Source organism: Sphaeramia orbicularis, chromosome 7 (assembly GCF_902148855.1).
Source record: "Sphaeramia orbicularis chromosome 7, fSphaOr1.1, whole genome shotgun sequence".
In the NCBI taxonomy this organism is placed as follows: domain Eukaryota; kingdom Metazoa; phylum Chordata; class Actinopteri; order Kurtiformes; family Apogonidae; genus Sphaeramia; species Sphaeramia orbicularis.
Window position 1 is genome coordinate 15,297,702 of NC_043963.1, and position 18,961 is coordinate 15,316,662.

General features: G+C 38.1%; 2 protein-coding genes across 3 annotated transcripts; both read right to left on the bottom strand.

Moving 5' to 3' along the window:
• tmem201 (transmembrane protein 201) lies at positions 1 to 15,727 on the bottom strand. Of its 2 annotated transcripts, XM_030139382.1 has the most exons (11): positions 15,378 to 15,727; positions 14,754 to 14,874; positions 14,442 to 14,636; positions 14,161 to 14,340; positions 12,806 to 13,170; positions 12,518 to 12,718; positions 6,228 to 6,436; positions 4,032 to 4,094; positions 3,540 to 3,839; positions 3,094 to 3,222; positions 1 to 1,525 (listed from the first exon to the last, which is right to left on the bottom strand). In XM_030139382.1, the coding sequence occupies exons 1-11, from the start codon at positions 15,485 to 15,487 to the stop codon at positions 1,389 to 1,391; spliced, it is 2,010 nt and encodes a 669-aa protein (XP_029995242.1). In that variant the 5' UTR covers positions 15,488 to 15,727; the 3' UTR covers positions 1 to 1,388. The 2 variants fall into 2 exon arrangements, with proteins under 2 accessions (XP_029995242.1, XP_029995243.1); XM_030139383.1 differs by lacking the exon at positions 15,378 to 15,727 and having other exon boundaries at positions 14,723 to 14,839.
• Positions 15,728 to 16,377: 650 nt separating this feature from the next.
• foxl2l (forkhead box L2-like) lies at positions 16,378 to 17,865 on the bottom strand. Its single transcript, XM_030137959.1, has one exon. The coding sequence runs from the start codon at positions 17,611 to 17,613 to the stop codon at positions 16,849 to 16,851; it is 765 nt and encodes a 254-aa protein (XP_029993819.1). The 5' UTR covers positions 17,614 to 17,865; the 3' UTR covers positions 16,378 to 16,848.
• Positions 17,866 to 18,961: the final 1,096 nt, after the last annotated feature.

Consider the following 18,961-nt stretch of genomic DNA (forward strand, 5'->3'; position numbering starts at 1 on the left):
TAAAAAAAAAAAAAGATTAATAAAATGTATCTGAAAAAACTGCATTATGCTTTTTCCAATGAAGACAATTTTTTAAAGCTAGAAGACCAAAACTCTGACTTTACTGAGTCTCAGGAGGATACACTTTTAGTAAACAAATTATTTCGTCAATGGAGGGGGGGGGGGGGGCATATTTTTGCCATCTCTAGAAGTCACTATGATTTTAGATTTTCCATTCGCTCATTCATACACTGAGACTCAAAGACAACCAATAAGCAAAGAAGAGGAGAAGCCATCTGTCTGCATTTCCCTGTGCTGTGCCTTTTGTTTGCAACTTGAAAACTCGACTGCGTAAAATGCACATTAAGGAGACAAGATCAAGGATGACAGTGAGGATCCAGAGCCACAACAAGAGCAGGTCTTTTAAAGTAATGTTCTCCTTATTCAGAAATGGGGTGAGTCACTTCAAGTGTTCTAATGGTTGATTAAACTTGGGTTTCCACAGGTTTAATCAGCCAGTATTACCTCCCTACACAGCCCACTGGACTGTTACCACGTTGTGAACTTTAAATGTTCACCTGAAAACTCACTTCAGAGAAAATACAGAAAGCACACTGTTGCTAAATTACATTTCACATCTGTTCCACAAGCCATATTCTACTGACACTTATTTAGAATGAGGCAAGGACGTCTCATTTTGATAAATGTCTGTTGCCTCGACTCCAAACTCCTCGTGTCTGGTTCTCGAATTGCATCTAAAAAACAGTGGGTGGGACGGAGGTGGGAAGAAAAGAGGAGAGTCTGTGAAGGTCATGAGTCATGACTGAGTGGGAATATTGTACATCTCTACAGAGTGTTTTTGGTGTAAAAATGTTACATATTTTACCTTTAAAGCACCCATAATGTCAGTTTACAGGTCTGGTGTTGCCTCATGTATTTATTGGTATAGAAGTTCCATACATATACAGTAAAGTGGTGTTGTTTTAATGCATTCCCTCATCGTTTACCAGATCGTTTACTCTATTGTCATCCTACCACGGCCCTATCACCCATCCCTATTTCACAGCATGTTTTTTTTTAAGTAGCTCCAAGCCTTAATGTGAGCTTCTGACATCAAATACATGTGCAACTGTTCATGTAAGAGAAACAGTGACAAACCGACCAGACCACAACACAAAACCAATGTGTTTTTAAGCCGTTAACATCTACCGATCCTAATGTCATACCAGACATTTCCACCGTCCAGTTCTCTCCAAACAACAAGTGGAAAAACATCTGTAATCCGACATCAGTATTTAATGATCCTCAGTAAAACATAAGGAACTCCTGGAGCGCTGATGTTTCCAGCAGCTGCTAAATGACACCCGAGCCTAGGGATAAGACTGGTTCGACAGGGGTCAGAGGTCGACTTACTCGGAGCACAACAGAAAGGCAGACCCATCAGCAGGTCTTCTGCAGTTATGGTACAGATAAAGGGAGGCAAAGATGATGTTGGCAGTGATACTCAGTAATAAAAGGCCCGGCCAGAAGAGACGCTTCCCAAAACCTAGACCAGGAGAAAAGAGGAAAATTAATATTAAAACTCATAAGTGGGTCTGATCAAGCGAAAGTGAACATCAACATGAAAAAGTAAATTTGCACACATCATTTATCAAGTGGGCTCATTTTTTAGCTAAAGATCTATTTTATGGAACTGTTATTCTTTTTATAATACCACTTGTAGAAAAAAATTACAACCAATTTTATCAATTGTACTTTTTACACCATAGCCATGCCTCAGACATAAAAAACATAGCTTGAATTTGATGTTAAAAAATTGGAAAATTTATTCACTCTGTCACATTTAAAAAGACTATCTGTGAACTGTTACAGAGAAATTACTCTATTTGTAATTTACCTATATCAGTATGGACCAGCACAAGTTGTAAATGACACTGTGTTAGCATTAAATACATTAAATAAAGCATTGTTATATCTGGCTTGTTGTTTTAAAAATAAATCAAGATTTTCAGTGATGCATACAATGGTAAAGAGTCATCCACGTGTTACTATGGCAACCTGTCCACCTGTTACCACATTCTTGTGTCAATAAAACAGAGACTTTTCAATATTTTACTCCAAAATTTATTTTCAGCATGATTGAAGATAATATCTAAAAGGTTTTGTCCTACTTGATATCAATTTCTGTCGAAAACTGCATGTTTTGGATGTTTGCGAAAAGCTTAAAAAATTGATGTCCGTTTCAAGTCCATGTGTTACTGAGCAGCAATTTGACATTTTTCACCTAAAAATTTTATCTCCCCAAATTTTGTTATACATGTTACTGTGCTTATAAATACCTACTCAAATATGTATAATACATGCATATAAGTTACTCTGCTTACATGACAGATACTGTTGAACACCAAATGTGTCCATGTCTTACCACTTGATCGGACCCATCTGCATTAATGTAACAATAACATTTTAGATAAGAAGAAAATGCTTTGATATGCATGTAGTTGTGTGTTTACCTGTCTATGTGGTGCATGTGTGTTTAAGTGTCATGTGTAATGGATGTTATAACTAGTATTACCACCTCACAATTGTAGGTCTTGTCAATCAGTCAAGTTGTTGTTTATATCCATGTTTGTCCAGATTCAAATAATACAGTATTAACAACAATGAAGGAATTTAATATACTTCCAATGAGTTATTTCCACTAAGAAACATCTTATGAACATTTTTTTTTTTACTTAGGACTGTAACGATGAGATTATCATGTCACAGTGAAGTTGATCTATGAAGTTATGGATATTAAAATTTTAATTACACTGGGCAACCCCAAAAAAGGCCATTCGCTGTTAGAAAAACATCTGATCTTGACTAAATTAGGCCGATTCACAATCTGAAATCCTATTTTTCCTATTGGTAGCACCATCACTGCTGGCCACAACACCTAGACCTCTTTTTTTGCTCCATATAAGCACCGCATTCTGAATCAAAACCAGAGTAGAAGCAGTGCATATGTAAACAGTCAATAAGATGCTGAATATTACATCAGCAAATAAAATTTTTAGAAGCAGACTGATAGAAACTCTGATGGATCATGAAGACCGTATTTGCGCCGTTCACCTTTTCGGGGAGGCGGGCTCTCTGGTACCGGTGTCGTTGTACCAACCAGACAAGCAGAGGAATCTGAGGAGTTGCTTCGTTTCTCTTCTTCCTCAATCACACTGCCGTCTCTGAATAAAGAAGTCAAATCTGAAACAATGAAACAGATACAATCGTCAAGCCAACACTCATAAGAAACACATTCTGTCTTTAAACGTCTCTACCAACACAAAAAAAAAAAATTCAGTATTTCAGTTCTAAAAGTTATCATCTCAAAAGCTTGTTTACATAGAGGACATACTCTTGATTTTAATATATTTCAGTGCTTCTAAAGCCAGTGTGTAGGATTTGATCTTTGCTGCCATCTAGTGGTAGATTTGAGACATGACATTCACAACTGTAGTCATTTTTTTTTTTTCTCCATTGCGGTTTTCACTGACTAACCTTCACCCTAAAATAAAACTCACCGTTTTGGCTGTGGAAGAGTGATGAGTCAGGAGCGAAGAAGCCCCTGCTCACAGAAGACGTCAGCTCCACGTGGAAATGTGACGGGGACATGGGCGGAGTCCTGACTGTTGACTCGGGCTCAGTGGAGAAAAGCCTGGTTTTCAGGAGTTTTTGCCCACTGATGTTGAGGCGGGCAGGGCTGATGAGAGGACGCCGGTGTCTGGCAGAACCGGAGCTGGATGTGACGGATCCGGCCACTGATGGGGTCGGGGAGGGGCCTGGAGAGGACGGGCGGCTTCCAGATATGAGGGAAAAGTAGTCTGTGCACAAAGGAGGCAAGAAATATCAGTAACAATGATGTCCGATCCCCCCTGTATAAAACCCCTGTCGAATAAAGAATGGGAGAGATTCCCTGAGAGCAGCCCGAAGTCGTGGTTTCTTCATTATTTTAGCCACAACACCAGAAGCTTTTCAAGTGATAAACAGTTTGGTACAGTTAATAACCACCATACCTGAAGGTGGAGAGTCTTTGTAGAGGGACGGTGCTCTGCTTCCACTGAACAGGGAACCAGCATCTACAAACAACATCAACACTGTTTAACAACGAGGCTTATGCTCAGGCTGACAGCAAGGGTATATCCCTGAAACCCCCCCCTCAATCCTCTGTCATGTATAAATCTATCCATGAAAATTGTTAGACAATTGATATGAACTCAGTTTGAGCTACATGGACCTGATAGTGGCAGAATAATGGTGAGAGAACCAATTTTCCCCACAAAACTCCACCTAGTGAATGAAAATGACACCTTATGAACTCTGGATGGTAGCAAGAAAGTGGACATTTGTAAGACGATCAATATGAACCAAGTTTTATCCCAATCAGCCTACTATTGCTTGATTTATGTCCAAAAAACTGATTTATCATACTTAGAGAAGCTGAAAGCGATAGGGTTCAAGGGATAAGAAATCCAACCAAATCTGTACTAGTTATCGCATTCACATGAAGGATATCCAGCAGTGGATTCAGTGGCGTTCAGAGTAAAACCATTATATCCCCTAAACTCAATTTTGGGGATATAATCACATAATTAACAGTGCCGGCATCCTTAAGTAAAATGCACTTAAATTATGAAGAGTTAAAGCAGTCATTGTGTAGTCACATCATCTCTACAATTACATTGTTTGCTGCATTTTACTACAGTAATCATTTAAGGAATGTACATTCTGTCATCAGATTAATACGCTCCAAGACCATGAATTATGGCCTAAATGGCTATTTGTCAAAAAATGTTCAATAATTTTTTAAACCACTAATCCACACGTGCTTTAAAAAAAGTAAAGTTCCTCAGCTTTTCAGAGATATTACATAGAGGCTCCATAGTTTTGACTGTAACGATGTGCACCACTAACTCAACATTTACTACTTTGACCCAATGAACTGTGAACTGGAAGCCTAAAATATAATGTTAATACTGATTTTAATGCTTAATGCTGACCATAAGTTTTCTTTTCTTGGCTCCTCACAACTGTTAGTTTGCAAGACACCTGTGTCCTTCAAAACATGAATGTTTCTCTCAGTCAGCTTCTCAATTCTGCATATTGTAAGCTACTTTATCTCTAAAGATAGCACAATGTACAGTTTGACCTTTTAGCCCATAGCAGAGCATGAGCTCTTTCAGTTCTGGAATTCAACAAAGAGTTACTTTCCAAACTTCCCAGAATGACTCCAAGGTCTTACATTCTGTCCTGTGTCCATCTGACATTCTTTCTTTACTTAGCAACAGTATTATATGTCATATTAACCAATCCCATGTAAGCTTAGCACAGCCTCTATAAGTCAGACTAATTTTCTGTATTAGGTAGAACTGACTCTTCAGAGAGGGCGAAGCTTCGTCTGTCAGTTTTCTCATTTGTGCACAAATAAACAGATTGCCTGATTGAAGCAAATCCATTCTCCACGAAGTCTTTGTTGTTTTCCAACCATCACAATTTACAGCCCGTTTAAAAAAAAGACTATTATATATTTGTGAAAAAGTGATTTTAAATGTACTGAATGAAATCAAGGTACTCCTAAATCAGATGTTTGACATCTGATTCCAATACAATAGAAACACTAACTAAAACTAGTATAGGTAAGGTACCACAAAAACACTTATTGGTTGTCATGTTGATCACATATCTGTAAAAATCTGTTTCCAGTGAACTCCAGTATTGCCTCAAGTCAAAAATATTACTCCTGAATTCTACTCAAAAAAAGAAAAAGAAAAAAATCCAATTTTGTTAGTTATGATGGGTCCTCACCTACACTGGGTGCAGATCTAGGGATAAATTGTATATGAGCTGCTGCTATGACCCCAATAAATGTAAAGTAGCAGATAATGAACTAAATAGAAGCTTCTCAGTAACCCATCTTCTCTGTGTAAATGGTGCTTAGCCAAGATGCAAACGTGTCTGAGCAGCTCCAGGGAAGCAGAGCAACAAGATCCGTGAGCAGAAGGCAGCCAAATATCCACACCTGAAACCATTCAGTATCAAAGTGGTGACAAGACACTTGGAAAAGAATGTGCATGTCTGTGACACGATGTCACCTACAGCAAGAGAACTAATTAGACCTTTAGGTGGAGAACGCCACAAGGGAAATGAAGACTTTGTTGTGCAAGGAGTGTTTTTTTTTTTATTAAACGTCTGACAGATGATCTGAGCGTTACCTGTCCGAGTCAGGGATGGGATGGTACCGAGGCTCAGGGCTCTGTTGAGGCGACCCGGCAGAGTTGACAGGGAGGCCTTGCTCTCGCGGGGGCTCTGTTGGTGGTGGTTAATGAGCTTGGAGATGTTGGGGGGTGGGGTGAGGACAAAGGAGTCTGTCTGGTCAGGGGAGAGCAAAGGAGGCTGGGGGCTGAAGCTGTCTGCAAGGTATCTGCAAAACAAGAGCAATGTAACGGTCTACGACATGAAAATACCATTATGAGCATATGTTTGTTCTACTTTTGTGCAGAGGATTACATTTGTGCATTAGGTAATATTTACAAAGAGCAATTTTATCTGTAGTAGTCTAACATCATTAAAAAAAAACATCAGTTAAGAAATAGAAGTGTTTACTTTGACTTCTAAAACCAGTAAAACTAATACAGTCTCTCCAATCAAAATCAACACCGACAGTCTTGCAACATGCAGTGCAGTTCTGTCATCCTTTAAATGTCAGCTTTATAAATGACGGCTGCCGTGTATATCAGGACAAATCTTCCGCTGACATGCTGCTGCAGCTGTCAGGCATCACACAGCAGCTGTAACTGCCAACAGACAAAAAAAAAAAAAAAAGATCCAAGAGAAATGTTGCCCAAGTGCAAACACCATTCAACTCCCTGACATTTCCAAAACATGCAGTCATTGACTGAAACACGTTAGGAGGTTACACTAGTTTCTGTTCAGCAGAAAACAGGCTACTTAACCCCCTGTTTTACAAATACTGTAGGAAAAACACACAAGTGATGGTGCATGAATGGGAAAAATAAAATAACCAGAGAAGGCAAATCCTTTCACTAGTTGTTTATTACATTTCATTTTACAGCAAACATTCCTACAAAAGTATTAAAACATCCAAAGCATCACACCTGATTTTAGCAAAACTCTGCCACTATTAATGCCAGCAGAATGAAATAAAAACTAGGTTCATTTTCTTGGAAGGAACTTCCAAGGGTAGCACACACAGAAAGAAGAACCCATTAGAACCCATCGGCCGGATCAAGGGATTTTTCACTTTTGTTAACACTGCACATGTTGGTGGAAGTATATAAACCCCCTTTTAGTCAAGTATGGTGAAATAACCCTTTCAGAATGGACAGAATCGATTTCTTAATCTGCTTCTAAGTACATTACTGTCAAATAATGAAATATATCAGCTATACTTGATTTGGTTACTAACACTATGAATTAAATGGGTATGTTCTTGCTTATATTGCAAACAGTATCTAAATTGGAATAAAAGCATAACTGTGTTTCTACATCACATATAAAGCTAAAAACATTGAACTATGACACAATCACATTTCTAAGCTACATTCTACAGGAATACAGTGCAGTATAAAATATTACATTCACTACATTAGTAATAGGTAGTTTCTATAAATGTTAAAAGCCCACAAAATGTATTTTTGGCCAATATAATGCTCTAAAGGCATATGGCAGCTAAAAGTCATGATAAATACGCACAAATCTGAATGTAGTGCTTCTCACAATAATAAAGGCTAACAGTCACACAGCTTATCAAATAGATTCATTCACACAGCACATAAAACTTTGGCAAAGGAAAGTATATTGTTGAGAAATATCTTTGTCATAAGTTTAAGATGCAGTTTGTCATGAGATAGAAAATGAAGCACCTTCAGGTAATTAGACTTTCCCAATTACACCACAGCACAATGCAGCCAAACAGAAGCAAAAAAAAAATTTAAAAAAATCACAGCATCAGAACATTGGAATTTCATTGTATGAGTCTTAAATACTTGTAGATCCACATACAGGGAAAATAAAAAGTAACCTGACAAACTGCATCTTGAACATCGTACATTTTGTCATATCATGGGAGAACATGACTCCATTTACAGGACAGCACAACATGCATCATTACCACATCGAGTACTCTAACCATTAAATACAATCTGAACACTTTCCATCTACCAGTTCAGAGCTTAAACAATGGGTGAAGAGACTTTTCACATTACGGTCAGATATCACAAACACCTCTTTTCTCCGGTACAGTCAAAATAAAAAAAGGTTATTAATCAAAGTAGGAGGACAAGAGGTAAAATATTATCACATGCAACTAGTACGTCCATCAGTGCGATTAACAGAGCAATACAAAAATGTTAATAAAGCTTATATTTAGTATTAGTAGTACACTGGTCAGTGAAGCGGTGCTACAGGAATCTGGTGGTTTTACTGTGTTAAGTGCCCATTTCTAATCAAAAATTACATTTTACAGTGGGCTTGCTCACTACATGCAATTTTGCATTAAATGTGAAGCAATAATGAGCACTTTTAACATCTCAAACTCATCAAATCTGTACTGTATGTTCACTACAATACTGATAAAGGCTATACCCCAACAGACAATGGCAGAGACATGATTTATTTCAATGCAAAATGCAAGAGAAGCCAAGTAATATTAAGAAAAATACAGTAAAAATACAGCCATTTGCTGTGCAAGCCTAGTTCAGACCAAAAAATATCACTGAGACTAAACTGTAGGAGTCACCATCAGCTGGTTTTAGAATATAGTGTATATTTATGTCAGTATTTACAGGTTTTAACTCACCCATTACCATAAAGTGCTGTATTATTATCAGCTGTTCCCCTGGTGAAATCATGTCTTAACAGTTTTTCTTACCATTTCAACAGTATCAGAAATGCAGCACTGTCCGCATTCACATTTTAATATGCTACACATTATATTAGTCTAACAAAAGGTTGAAAAGCATGTTGAACAGTGTCATTTCTATGGAAACACCGTCTCAAGTCAATGCATTGGTCTGAACTGGCAGGTTTTCAGAATGATGGAGACATACTCTGTGCAAGTAGTAACAAGTTTGAGCTCTTATTGTGAATTTCCTGGTCTGATCAGGGGTTTATAAACAGCTGGGTATTATTTTAAGAGGAGATTTGTAATTTTTCAAAGTGGGGTCGAATGAGGTAGAGCCTCATTTTGGACCCCCAGCACTGAAGCAAAGCACTATATGGGATTGTAGATTCTTAAAATATCTACCAGGTAAGTTTCTCACATCTAAAAACTTCATCTATCCTTCTCCTTCTATTGTAAGGCTTAAGCACAGCAGTTGAAACATTTTGGGCTCCATGTGCAGTCCTGTGCAAAAGTCTCTGATCACTTGTATTGCAATTTTAACATTTTTAGGCAGCTCCCACCATCTTTCAACGTGAATCATAAAATACAATACAGTATGGTTATAGCTCAGAAGATTATTTTAATTCAATGGAGGAGTGACGAGGCACCTTCTTTCAAGGCCTGGCTTTCAAAAGTCACTAGTTTGTTGCATATGGAAAGGATTTGACACAATGTCACTTAACTCTGCAACCTTTGATAAGATGTGGCAACCACTTTTACAGTATTTGTCAAGAATGACTTTGCTGTTGTATGTGTCTTTATATTCCTCTTTGTCAATGTATTCTGAGTTTAACAGTAACTGGTGTTATGTACATGACATCCTTTGCAAATGTATTTTGTATGAGCAGGCTTTTCCTTTTCCCCTTTGTGTATTTTTATGTTTGTTTTTTACTCGAATTTCTTAATGTCATAGACTGTTTATATATTGAAAATCCATTTTTAAAAAAAGTCTCTGGTCACCTTTCTTTTCAGAGTTTTAAAAAGTTTATATAAGTTTTTTTTTTCCCCAAGAAAATGCAGTAACTATATGCAGAGTATTTAAACACACAACAAATCCAGATGTAAATTCCCTCACTGGGTAATGTCAGTATTTTTTGTGACCTCTGCATTCAGTACATCTTGAACGTTCTTGGATCAACTCTTTTTTTCCAAAATCATCTTGTGTTTATTATTCAAAGCTTCCTTCACAACATCCCAGAGTTTTTCCTCAGTCTTGGGCTGTCTTTCATCCCTCATCTCATGTATATTACGGTTTTATGGATCGTGATACAGACACTGAGAAATGCACAAATATCATCACTATAGCTTAATAGTCTGATTAGGTTCATGCTGTCTACTGAAAATTTAAAATTTCCTTTTTTTTTGTCAGACAGATAGAAAAAGTTGATGTTGTCCTCTGTGGGATGTCAGGCAGCAGGGGGCACAACCGTCCCGCTGTCTGGCAAACCTGGGTAAAACAGCTGATAAAGACACATCACAGTAACATCAGGTGACCCCTCTGAGGAAGGCTACAGGTTGGAGCTGAAACATATCAAGGTAAAAATCTACTTTTTCTATCTGTCTGACAAAAAAAGAAAAGAAAATCTTGATCATTATCACTTTCCTAAAACAACAAACCAAGACTTTTGCACAACACTGTAAAGGTGCACGTATGAGTCATGTGAAAAGTGACTTTTCCCAAGATCTAATAATTTCTTAATCAACTTACGCGTTTAGTTTATTGTTTATTATCTCAAGCTGTTCCAATTTTTTGAAGTCAGATCTGATAGTAATAAGGCTTGAAAACTACACATTTTCATTTATATTATGTAACATTTTTGCCTCAATTATGTGCCTAAGATTTCAACAAACTTAGTTAAGGCACTGAAACCTACAAAACTACTAAGCTGCCTGAAAAGCAGTTGAAAACCCTGTGTACTAAAGGGAACCTGGATGATGAAAACATGCTTTATAAAACAAACTAGGCAGGTTTACTGCTTTCCCCGGGCGGTTTTAGTGATTGATCTCCAATAAAAGTGATAATAAAAAGAGATAATAAACTTGTTAAGTACTGACACTATTACATCCAAACATTCCCATCACATAAAAGGGAAGAAAAATCAAAACACTCAGAATCTGCTCAGATGAAAATGCAACGGTGGCGAATTCGCTGCACACTGTATCACACTCATGATAAACCCACAAACCACCCTGGTGCAGTATTCTGCAGACTCTTCACACAGGCTTAAAATGTCCCTACAGATGACATGAAACTATGCAGAATAAGTGTTAAAAAAGCATAACGTCCGTGCAACCTGCAGTGTCTTCCTATATTAGTACTGCATGCAATAAAAATTAGTTATAGCCAGAGTGTTACTAAAACAGTGTATTCATATCTTAGTAGTTGAATGCTACTAGTCCACATTATACTGGTCTAGAATGTTAATCCCAACCCAGGAGTCAGTCAATCACACATAAGGGTTAATAAGGTATTAAATTGTTACTGGTGATAAATAAAAAAGGATAATGAAGATACTGAAGATTGAATAGCAAGCAAATCCCGATGTATATTGAGTTCTGCAAATCCGATAAAGTTCTGCCATCATTGATTCCTTGATCATCCTTTCATCATGACAATATTTTTAGTTCCTTCCTCACATTTACTTTTGAAACTGAATTATTTAGGCAGTTTTTTTCATATTCATATACACAATACAAAACAAAACTGAACAAAAACACGTTAACACATCAACCATTCACTCATGAACTAGGTCACAATGTGATGTAGAAAAAAGCAGAGATGTAATATACGTTCAGTGACACAAGTGTGACCATCCATTCAATCCTAAGGTTTAAGTTGAAGCTCATCTTGTATCAGAACCTCATGCTCAGCTGCATACAGCTAGGGCTGTCACATTAAGTGCAATATTGTAAATGCAGCTACTGATGAGCCAAATGCAGGACGTAAAGCAACTGCTACAAACACTAAGGTCATGGTTTTCCATGAGGCTGTAAAACTAGCAGTGTTTCCCACAGGGTTATCTAAATTTGTCATTATGAATTACTTCTCTGTTCAATCGTACAGATCACGTCATTAAATAAATAAACCTTCATATTCCACTAATACTCATTTTAAATAGACTGAGTACCAATGGTGTTTTAAAGAGCATTGCATCATGGGTAATTAGCATTAATACAGCTCTTTAGAGTCTGTCAGCACTTGGTTGATCTATGTCAACCTGTAGGAATTTGCAGGAGGGATTTTCTGCTGAAGAAATAAAATGAGATCAGACTGACTCCCTCCAGTACCAAGGAAGGTGGAAAACAGTTTACATTAATGAGAAGTATGAAAATGTTTTCAGTTCATAATGAAATTATGGCAGGTCAACACAGTAATATCTTCTGTGTCAATACAACATACTGTGCAGATGAGTCTCCCAAAACTCACGACAGCCCTACATACAGCAGGCAGGAGTTAAAATAGAAAAAATGGAAAATACAATTTACAGTTTAGATAAAGTTATGATATGTTTTGATCCAGCTCTACATAACACTTAAGTTAGGACAGGACTTTCACCCAAAACCACTTTTAAATGTGAACATTACTGCTCATATTCTGACCTTCGATATCTGGCTCTTCGTAGACCCAGGGGTTTGCGAGTTGCCACGGCAGCAGCAAAGCTCACAAGGCAACAGAAGGAGATGCCACTGAGTTTGGCCGTGTCAATCCAGTCTGAAGCAACCGTTAAGAAGCTCTCAGCCAGGTAGAGACACAGGATGAAGAACCACAGAACAGAGGCCACAGCATCAATTCTCCTCAACCTGAAAGTGCATAAACATGTCAACTTTCAGCTTGTTCTTCTCTAATTAAACAAGTCTAGACAGATTTTTGTTTCAGTAAACACTTACCTGGCAGGTCCTGCTAAGAAGATAGCTGTAAGACAAGTCACCAGACCGACAGAGACAACAGCCATCTGACTGTCTCTTCCGTACTGCAACGCTATCTTGGCTTTTTCTATGATCTCATCTGGAATGAGATCCAGCAAACTCTGCCAGAAAGGCACAGCTCTGACGCTTTCATCCTCGGGGGTGGATTCATTGTAGGGCTTAGGCTTTGGAGGAACGATTCCACCACTCAACGTCTGTGGTCCACTTGGTGAAGCAGCCTGGCCCCCCACTTCATAGAAAGATGCAGCAAGTAGGAAAGCACATATCAGGAAGGTGATGAACCGCAACAGTATGACTCCAGTGGGAGACGATGTCGAATAGGAGCTCTGTAGGAAGAGAACAGGTTAGTATAGAAGACAGATCTTTATTGTGCACATTGTGAAAATTTATCTTTGGCTCACAGAAACATAAAAACATAACAAATTATTACACAAGACTTCACAGCCAGTACAACAGACACACAAGAGCTTCTCACCCCATGGTCTTACAGACACAATAAATAAGCAGAGATTAAGCGGTCCAATATAAATAGCAATATCAATTGCAATATTAAAATAATAAAAATAAATAAGTAAAACACCACAATGCCATTGTGCAGGGAAAATTAAGCACCTTATGTGAGTGTGGCTAACCATAAATTAGTGGACAGATTATTTTTTATTTAGTAAAGTAATATAGGATGGTATGAAAGATTTCTTATAAAAAAATAAATAGATCCTGACAGTTTTACAAAATATAGAAATTAATAAACAAATGGGGCTTTGGCCATATGCAATCTGAACAGATGACATTAGCAATGAGAGCAACACATTCATGCTTTCCCCTCAAAGACATGTCATTCAAGAGGCAATAAATAAATAAATAAATAAATAAATAAATAAATAAATAAATAAAACTACGTGCTCTTGCAGACATTTAAGTCACTGTGCAGCATTGCTCAACCCAGTCCTTGAACAAATACATACCAATCAGATGAGGCTATGCCATGCCTTTCCTAGAGTGTAGACTATGAACTGTCTGGATTATCACATCAATTTGAGCTTATTCACATAAAATGTCGCTGACAATTATAACACAACAAAACTCTAACATTTTTTTAATTAAATAAAATTAAAGACCGAATATTTAAAAGGACATTTTACTGTGGTATCGCTGAGTACTAATCTGCAATGTCAATCAGTATCAACACAATCGCAGAAAAGACTAGACAGGATGTTTTTGTGTTTATAATTTGATTTACAAGAGAAGTAAGGGTTACAATATGGTCAAAATATTTCTATTCAAGAAGAAGAGGGAAACAACATAAATGTACTGACCTTTACGAAAGCCTTTGATGATTCTCTGCTGCGGTGAAGCTGATGATTTAGGAGCACAGGCCGGAGCTGACGATTCTGATATTTAATGTAATACTCCACAGCTGCCTGACACGGCCGGCATAACTTATAGGTCTGTTCCAGGTGGTGCTTATAGGCTTCAATTTCCTCATCATAGCTCTCCTACAGTGCAGGAAAAAAAACAAACACCTGATTTAATCACCGTTAATCAACAATAACAACAAACAGTTCATCACAGTGAAAGGAAGAGAACAAGAGCTTACATCATCTCTCGGAATAAATGAAGCCAACTGCTTGATCTTTTTCGTTTGGTTGTTGTTGCACTTTCTGCATAGCAGCATTTGACAGTTGACCCACTGCAGCGTCTTGGGTGCTTCAGATGTGGGAATGCTACCAGATACTCCATGGTTCAAATGTTCATTGTACTGAGCTGGGATGGGTTTATTGTAGTCTCCATTCTGATGACACAAGAAAAAAAAAAAACATTAAGTAACAGACATAAACACGGTGGCAAAAAAAAAAAAAAAAAAAAAAGATTACCTACAATTATCTGAAAGCAAGCAACAAGTGAATACCTCCTGGAAGCCATTGTATTGGTCACAATAGGGACAGTCCCAGCAGTTCCTGTTTCCATAAGGGACCACTGTGTTCTTGTTGCAGAACCAGCAGTTCACATTTGCATATATAGGCTTCTTTCTGTAAACAGCATGACACATGATATGACTTATTCCTGCATGTCCACCCAAATCACATATTCAGGCACATTTCTGAGAGCCATAAATTTGGTATACATGAGGTTATTGAAAAAAAGGTCAACTGATACGGAGAAAACGACATAAAACAATGGAATTTACACTCCGAACACCGATAAAATTACATTATATTTATTTTGGCACTATTCAGCTTACACACACAGAGAAGAATAACATACTTGGATGTGAAACGTGAGCAGGAGCTACTATTCCTCTTCCCGTTATTGATAAACTATGCAGCGCAGCAATTAGCATGACAGCTAGCAAGATTAGCGCTTACAAACTGACCACACTTGGTAAAAGGACAGAATAGTTTTGTTGGGGACTACTTTTTGGTCGACACATTTCTGAACTGTGCATGTAAAAGTAAGATAGTCCTCTAACTTGCAACAGCGTGAGTGAAAATCTAGCTAAAACACACGCTGTAGTGGAGAAGCGTGAACTTACCTGGTGGCAAATTTGTAAATCAGCGCTCCACCGGCTACAAACGCTGTGGCGCCGACTCCACTGTACATTAAGCCCGGATACTCCAACATGAGCTGGTTTAGCGTCTCCATTTGAAATCGGCGGTAAAGCGTCTAAACAAACACGCAAAATGTAGTGTTTTTTCCGCGAAAGACGGCGCGGGAATGCACGCGGCTATCAGACCGTCTTTTGTTGACGCCCATTTACCGGAAGCGGAAATACGTCACTACTACTGATCCATGTTGAGATTAAACGTTAAAGTTTTCACAGATACACATATGCTACCTCTACGGGGATAAGGTTTAATGTGTCCAATTAAGTGCATGTTGATCCCCTAAGTTGAACTTTGTGTATTTTCATTGGTTAGCGAAAGTATTTTAATTTTAATTTGAAAGCGGGTTTACTACTGTAGATAGTTAGCAAGTTGTAATGTACATAGGAGTGATAATGACACTGTTGGAATGTGGTCGAGGGTTAAATGGTTGTTGCTATGCTATATAACATAGAATAAACATAGAATATAGAAACAATAATATATGTGATGTATCAAATCACTTTAAATTTTCTGTAAAATTATCAGCATCTCTAGAAGTGTAATGGGCTGGATAATGCAAAGGAAAACCTCTGTTCTTTATACTTCTGTGATGTGTTCATTTCATTAATAGGCTAGTGCGCTAATTCTGATTAACATCCTTATCTCACTTTAAGATAGTAGAATACATTTAGATAAAGCAGTGAAAATACACAAAGTGTTCATCATGTTTAGGTTATAGTTTGTCCGTGTAAAAAAAAAAAAAAAAAAAAAAAAAATCATGGACAGTTTTTGGCTAAATGTTAAGATAGGGGTTAAATGTCCCCTACATCATGATAATGACAAAAAAGAAAAGAGAATGAATGAATGAATAAATAAATAAATAAATAAATAGGAATAATAATACTTTTAGCAATAAAAGAGGCTACTGCCATTTACTATATAGTTGACTGAAATTGTTTAATAGCCTAATAGGAAAATAAATAAATGAACTGTATGTGATGCAAAAATAACATTTTATTTTAACAGATTTACATCAAGTAAACATTCATAATCGAATGAGAAAACCGACCAGTGCTTCAGTGTCACTAACTGTTGCATAGCATCAAGAAATGGACACTAACCAAGTGCGACAACAAAGAATAAAGTAAATAAATAATAATAACCTGTAGGCCTTATATATAAAAAAAAAAAAAAAATCAAAAGTAGAAATGCACACATTACTATAAAACAAACACAAATGTATTTAATTCTTGCCTTAATACAGCTGTCCTTTGTGCCATTTCTGAGCGCAGCCGAAACCTTAAACATTTACAGAACAGTGAACTCCATTTCTGTCAAACTCATAATTGTATTTTTAACCTGACAAACCGAGCTGAAATAACAGAACTTCCAGTCCGTGAACAGGTTGTCAGTGTCTTATTAGTGGAACATCTGCGCGTCCATGGGCCTGCCGTAGGACGTGTACTGCTGGTAGCTGCACGCCACGGACACGCTGCCCGGGTCTGGGCTCATGGGCTGGGTGACCCCTCCGTAGGGACACCCGTTGTGGGGGACTAGCACCGTCGGGTGTCGCTGATAAGCCCCGTAGCTCGGGTGGTGGTGGAAGTGGGTCGGTGGGTAGCAGGAGCTCATGGGGCCGCTGGGGGACACGCTGCGGGGTTGTGCGCTCATGATCTGCGGGGTTGGATACACGGAGGGCTGGGTCAGAGTCCAGGAGGTGCCCACGTACGGCTGCAGGTAATCCACAGTGGTCCTGGACAGGTAAGGCGCACTGTAGGGTCTGCGCACCCGCCGTCTCCGCCTGTAGTTCCCCTTCTCAAACATGTCCTCAAAGGCGGGGTCCAGCATCCAGAAGTGGCCCTTCCTGTCCCGGCCGGTGTCTCTGGGCACTTTGATGAAGCACTCATTCAGGGATAGGTTGTGTCTGATGCTATTCTGCCAACCTTTTTTATTATTCTCATAGTAGGGGAACTTGGAGATGATGTAGTTGTATATTCCGCTCAGAGTTTGCCTTTTCTCGTAGCTGTCCTTGATGGCCATGGCGATCAGAGCCACGTAGGAGAACGGCGGCTTCTCCAGGTGTCCCGGGGTGTCCTCCTCTCCTTTAAGTCCCTTAGGAGGCGGTTTGGAGCTGATATCCAGCAGATGCACCTTCCCGTCGGGGGATTTCTCCTGTGCGTCCATGGCTCAGGTGTGCGTTCGTGCGTCTTGGCTGAGATCCGCGGTGCGTCCTGGCGCATAAAGCGGAGTTAAGCAGTGATCCGTCTGTCCGCAGGTGCACGCATACACCACTCCCACACACACTGTAAAACTCCACGTCTGCTTTGATCTCACCATGTTTTCCCACGTGAATGACATCGCTGTTTAAGTTGAAATAAGGGTCAGAAAGAATGTGTTTCGCGAATTAGTAAATATAGCCACAGGATCAAAAGCCTGCTGCTCCATGTCCTCTTACAAATTGTTTCAAGTTTGTTTGTTTCAAGTCTCTTCCAACAGATCTGGACCCTTTTCTCTACATGTGACCTTTCTGAAATGATTCAGTGCAATTTCTCAAAATATCACCCACTGTATTTGGCATTTTTCAGTAAAAATCAGGGGGTTTCCTTGGTCTGTAAAAGGAAATCCTGGAATGGCAGTATGGATATAATCACTCAAACTTTCTACATCCAGCCTTTTTTATTTTCTTGAATGATTAAGGCTGTAAATAATGTATGTGATGGAGATTTGCCTTTCCAAATAAAAGATAATTATAGAAAAAGAAGAAGAAAATCAGGCATGTTCCTTTATTTAATTCATTGATCATGCAAGATGAGAGAGAATTCAAAGGTTATTATATCAGAACAGAGTAAACACAAGCAAAAGTGACTTTACAGAAAAATATATCATAAAATGAACCAAAATGTATTAAACTCCATGGGTTTTACAAGTGAATCAATGTTGTAGAAGATGACAGTGTTTCCACGTTCACCAGAGAGCCTCTGAACGTCCAAATGGGTCATATCTGATAACGATGAAATGTTGAGAAACTGGATTTTACTTGAACTACTTACATGCATTGATAGAATTAAGGGTTCAGTAGTTATTAAGTTATTATGGACTCTGTTAAGATTTTAAAACACATGTTAAGACACCCTTGTTCAAGCAGGCATTTAATTCCCAACTGACTCAGAGCTGCGACAACTGATTGCACTTTGTGTATTTATTGCATTTTAATTGTATTTTATTGTATTTGTAAATGGTATTTTCATTGTATTTTAATTGTATTTTGCACTGTAAAGCACTTTGTGACTTTATGTCTTTGAAAAGTGCTCTATAAATATAGGTTGCTTACTTACTTACTTAAACATTTTAGACCAGTTGTTGCTTTAGTTTCAGTGTACCTGTTGCAAAATAAGATTCATGGAAATAGTAAAATTAGTCATTTATGTTTTTGTGATCAAATGAAGTCAGTTTTCTTTATACAGTCCAATATGTCGAGCTTGTTAAATGCAGAAAACTCCCTGAGAAATAACCTTTAACATGTAAAAAAAAT

Excerpts from the sequence above, each read along its gene's own strand:
- tmem201 (XM_030139382.1), bottom strand. The coding sequence starts at position 15,487 with ATGGAGACGCTAAACCAGCTCATGTTGGAGTATCCGGGCTTAATGTAC. Across the intron at positions 6,437-12,517 it reads CGAAGAGCCAGATATCGAAG|ATACCTTGCAGACAGCTTCA; the intron begins GTCAGAATATGA and ends CTTGTTTTGCAG. Across the intron at positions 4,095-6,227 it reads CCCATCCCTGACTCGGACAG|ATGCTGGTTCCCTGTTCAGT; the intron begins GTAACGCTCAGA and ends TGTTGTTTGTAG.
- foxl2l (XM_030137959.1), bottom strand. The coding sequence starts at position 17,613 with ATGGACGCACAGGAGAAATCCCCCGACGGGAAGGTGCATCTGCTGGAT.